Raw genomic sequence first — 4,863 nt, forward strand, 5'->3', positions numbered from 1 at the left:
GTGCGTAACCTTTGCCAAGCAGTCCACCCTTGCAATCTTTCCTGGTGTGTAGAGTTATTGATAGACTTTACACGGAGGTTTACTAGTTTTTGGGTTGATTTGGTGTTGGTGCTACTCCCGTAGCTCTGATATTAGGTTGACTCTTGAGTGGTATACTTCGCCCATTACCGACCTGTCCAAAGACCTTCTCTCTGATGCTTGCACATGTTCAGACACCTCTCCGATCGCTCGTACTCGACTTCACCTCGTCCGTGATCTTGGGCGTGTGTTCTTACTTCTTTCCATAGCATCTGCTCAGTCCATATGAACTGCTAGCGCTCAACACTTCGGCGCACCTTTCCCTAAGTCCATCTTTGTTCGAGAGTGTTCGCTCTCTCTTTTTAGAAGTCTGTTTAAGACTTTATCCCTCTTAGCTACGAGTCCAGTACTGAAACATAAGCCTCAACCTAATATCCCTTAATCGCTTTGTGCATAATAGAGTACAGAGAGTGGTCTTTCTGAATAGCAACCGCTCGCATAGTGTCTTACAGTTTTCAGACAGCCTTACAGTTTTCAGGCTAGCACTACGGGATGCTCTCTAGCTGTTTCTCAGCTGTACTAGTGTATTCTGCTAATGGCCATAAGCTTTAACTAGCAGCTCGGGCTCACTCTAGTTCTCATACGATATCTATATCGTTCCAAAGCACTTAATATATGTGCTAAAATGGACATAATGTAGCGTAGATGTCAAAAGTCGCATTAACGGTCTCGTATAGTTCAAATCAAATCTTATCGTTTCACTGCACAAAGACAGGGCAAAATCTCTCTATTGGTGTCAAGAGCAGTTACTCATGGGCAACCCACTCAGGACTTTCCTACGCACAGGTAGTACTTTTTTTTTTATCTACGGATACATGAGCTGATTTTATACTACTTCTACACTATCTTTGTAATCCTATCTCTACTTGTTTCATCTCTAAAAATAATGCACTGTAGCTATGAATCCATGCGGAATCTTATCGCTAGGGGCCGCTACATGTGCAGAATCTTCTCTATAGAGCTTTTCCATATTCGAATCATATGTTTTGGACCAATCTGGACCATTCTTCATTCTTGTTTCAGCATGTAGAATGGACCTACATAGGCGTACCATATGGTATTTCCTGCCTACGGACCTTATCCTGCATTTCGATGTTATCAAATCATATGGACTTTGTGTGTCCAAGTGGTTCCAGCATATGGATCCAGAGTTCCGAACTGCCATAGCACATGAACAGTGCAGACTCCGAGATCCGTTGTTCATCCCTGCCTGGTTCCTATGTACTCTATCTGTGATCTGGGATCTGTATCACGTCTTTTTGTCTTTTCCTCAGATCAGGACTCGACCATATCAAATTTCTCCTAGTCTGTGTGGTCCTATGTCCGATTTCTTGTCAACTAAATCCCCCGTAGAAGTAGGTACTCCTAGTATGAAGGTCTTTTGACTTTGTTAAGTTCTGCTATGAACAGTTCTATGTGAAGGCTACAAGCCTTCTAATAGTACAATCCCTTGATATGCCAGTGCATAGTAGAATGTAGAGAGTAGAACTCAGTGAATTACCGCTTAAGTCCTCTGCTCATAGTGTTCTACAGGTTTCGAATGGTCATACAGTTTTCTGACACAATCTATGGCTCTCTCTATAACTGGTCTAGCTGCACCTATGGCACATTCTACTAGCAGCACTAGCTTTAACTAGCAATTTGGGCTCACTCTAGTTCTTAATACGATAAATATCGCTCTGTAGCACTGTTTAAAGTGCAAAAAGAACCTTGTAGCATAGTCAACTAAGTTGCATTAGCATGGTGCCACCTTCCATCCATATCCACAACCTAGGTGGATTTAGAGCTGTGATAATGGCCCGGAGGTGGGAAATTGCACCGGTGCAGCACTGCTTCTTGATCTGCACCACCACGGAAGAGTGTAAACCATGTCCTACCAAGACATGCAGGATGTCAGGTTCAAGGACAGTAATATTAACTGCATTGGAGGACATCAATATCACCAAAACTACCACTTTGATGGCCCACAGACAAGTATGCACATGGTCAATCATTTTCTCGATTGCGGTGACTGACAATAATGTATTTAACGGTGCCAGTTTATATTCATAACACCCACGAAGATGACAAGCATCTGATGAAATCATGGCAATATGAACCTGAAGTCATGCATTCATGCACACACCCACCTCTCAACAGACCACTGCCAGTCCAGTTGATATATGCATCACTCTTACTTTCTAAGCAAGAGGGGTATGCCCTGTGGTGCCCTCAACAGGTTAGTGGGAGCCAGCAAAAACAAAAAGGCATAGAGGTCAGGGATGTTGGAATTCTAAGCAACCAATTTCCCACTGGGCAGAATAAACCTCGCGAAAAATACCTGAAGTTGTGGGGAATTTCACTTTTTGTCGAAATTTCAGGTGAAACCTGTTTTCACTACAAAAATGGACATGGTGATTTTTCCGTCATGTTGTAGCAGAAAATTTCGAGCGAATCAGAATTGAGTTTATATGGTGAAATTTATCAGAAATTTTGCCTCAAATCAAGGCACCAAAAACAAGTGAATTACATGGAGTGAAATTTGTCGACATTTGGTGTGGTTTTCATCTGAGATATACTCGTTTGACGTAGTGTGGGGCTTTGGAGTATTTGACGTCATTTAGCAGCCATCAGTCATATGGAGTCAACAAAAGTCAGCTGACCATAAACAACTTCGCTCCCACCACCATGTTCGGTGACTCCCCACCCCATTTACCTCCACTCTCTAGACAGCTAAACATGAGTACAAGTCCACTAAAAGGCCTGCAGCAGAGCAAGTGAGAGATTCATTCCAATGACAACAAGGACAAGGCCCGAAATTTGAAAGGTACTTGGGAAAATTATTGACTATCGACAATTCACTGTAATATTTGCTTTCATAGATACTTCAAGATGCCACCAATTTCAGATGTTCGTAAACTCTTCTTTTCAGCCCAGCAAAACTTACTCACACAAAAGACACCAGGGACTCAGCAATCATCACTAGCACAATTGGATGGAGCGGCTCAAGAGAGCAGAGAAACGAGATGAAGTGAAAAGTGGGGGGATGATGGCGGGAATGTGGATGACGATGAGGAAAGGGCCAGTAGTGGGAGAGGCGGGCTGCTGTGGAAACGATACCAATGCACCTACATTAGGTGCTGTTGACGAGTGACTTGCAAGTCAAACCCGAGTAATTTTCATTGTGTATCTTTTAATAGTACTATCCATTTCACATTGTTTTTGATTGAAATCTATTACAAGTTACAATGAAATTCACAGTTGGCTGCCATACAATAGCAATTCTGGGTGTCTTTTGCTGTGAATTAAGGTGAAAAACGCCATGACCTACCGAGCAAAACGTTAAATTTGGTCGCGAATTCCATCACATAATTTTTGCCTTCATTTACAGTAAATTTCACTGTTCCATAGCGAAATTCTGGCGAACATCACTCTGAAAAGTCATGAATTCCCCACGAAATTGTGGCAAAAATTGTGGTGAAATTCGCGATGTCTGCGCTACCCAGTGGGATCCGTTCGAATCTCTTTTCAACATCCAAGGTTCATTGTCTCCGTGCATGGGTTCATCGCATGGTGACTAGCGAAACTTGAAGCTAGCCCGGGACCCAGATGCATTGGATCATTGGTATTTCCGCAACTGGGGCGAAAATACAGCCCATGTGGTTACAAAGGGACACTATCATGGGACAAAGTCTGGCAGAGGAATGAGTGAAGGGTACATCTTTCTTTGTTGCTGGCCTATTGACGGGTCTCGCAAACTTTACTTCTGGCGTGTCAGGGGACAGGTCATCAAGTCATCGCATACATTCAACTTTGACGGTTCACATGACAGCGCAATTCTTATGCTACCGGAGGGAAGTTGGCGAGAAACGGCCGACATCGTCACCAGACACCAATTTCAAAATCATGCCATTAAACATGCAAAGCAGTGGTTCGAAGACTCCGAGATCACGTTGCATCGACGATTGGAGGCAAGGGAATTTCTGTATCTTGTCACCGGACTTAACAAGGCCTTTTCTTGGGGTATTTCAGCTTTCGCCAATGAATGGAGGAATCCGGTTTTGTTGACCTTTGTCACTCACGAGGTTGATGACAACTACGATAAATACTCTTGGAGCTTTGAGGACAGCAGCCAGGGTCCTGGCTGTAGGTGTCATCCAGATGCGACAGACCCTTATAGTTCATCCTCACTGAGATGGGTTAATCGTGTACTGGACCAGTGTGTGTTTGTTCGTGGATATGTTATCAGTAGACGACCACCAGAAGACTCTGTCAAGGTATCAGACATTGTTGGCGAGGATTGTTCTGAACTGCTGTTTCCGGTGGACTCGGAGGGAATACAACAAACAGCATAATCACCTCGTAATGCTACCACAATGGCGGATGCATCCAATACGAAACGTTCAAACTTGGATCTTGATAACCAGGTCCATGCTACCGGTACTAGTGCATGACTCGTGTTCGACCATAACTTTCCGTTGACAAGAGTCAATTTGCCCGCTTTTGTCGTTTCCAGTGGCTGACAAGACCAGAAAGGCTACTAGTTCTCCCGCTTTCTCACAAGAGCAACATCGAACAACAAAGCACCTGGCACTAGGCGTCACTAACAGCTTTCAGCAAACCATCCTGGAGGGCGTCATGGAGCAATATTGGACGCCTTTCAAACCTGAACCCCCGATGAAGCAACTGTTAGCTGAACTTCTCGACCTAGAACCTTCGAGTGTAGATGTAAGTTATTTTTTGAGAACTCTGTGATAATAGACGTTTAACTGCTACTCCCACCTCAAGAAATGGTTTCTAAACTGA

The 4,863-nt window shown here is 43.8% G+C and overlaps 1 protein-coding gene across 1 annotated transcript; it reads left to right on the forward strand.

Annotated features, from left to right (window-relative positions):
- Positions 1 to 4,433: 4,433 nt before the first annotated feature.
- On the forward strand, positions 4,434 to 4,863 carry E1B28_003797 (uncharacterized protein; the record flags this gene model as incomplete). Its single annotated transcript, XM_043148231.1, has 3 exons — positions 4,434 to 4,503; positions 4,574 to 4,785; positions 4,846 to 4,863. The coding sequence occupies 3 exons, from the start codon at positions 4,434 to 4,436 to the stop codon at positions 4,861 to 4,863; spliced, it is 300 nt and encodes a 99-aa protein (XP_043012823.1).

Source organism: Marasmius oreades, chromosome 2 (assembly GCF_018924745.1).
Source record: "Marasmius oreades isolate 03SP1 chromosome 2, whole genome shotgun sequence".
Taxonomy (NCBI): Eukaryota; Fungi; Basidiomycota; class Agaricomycetes; order Agaricales; family Marasmiaceae; genus Marasmius; species Marasmius oreades.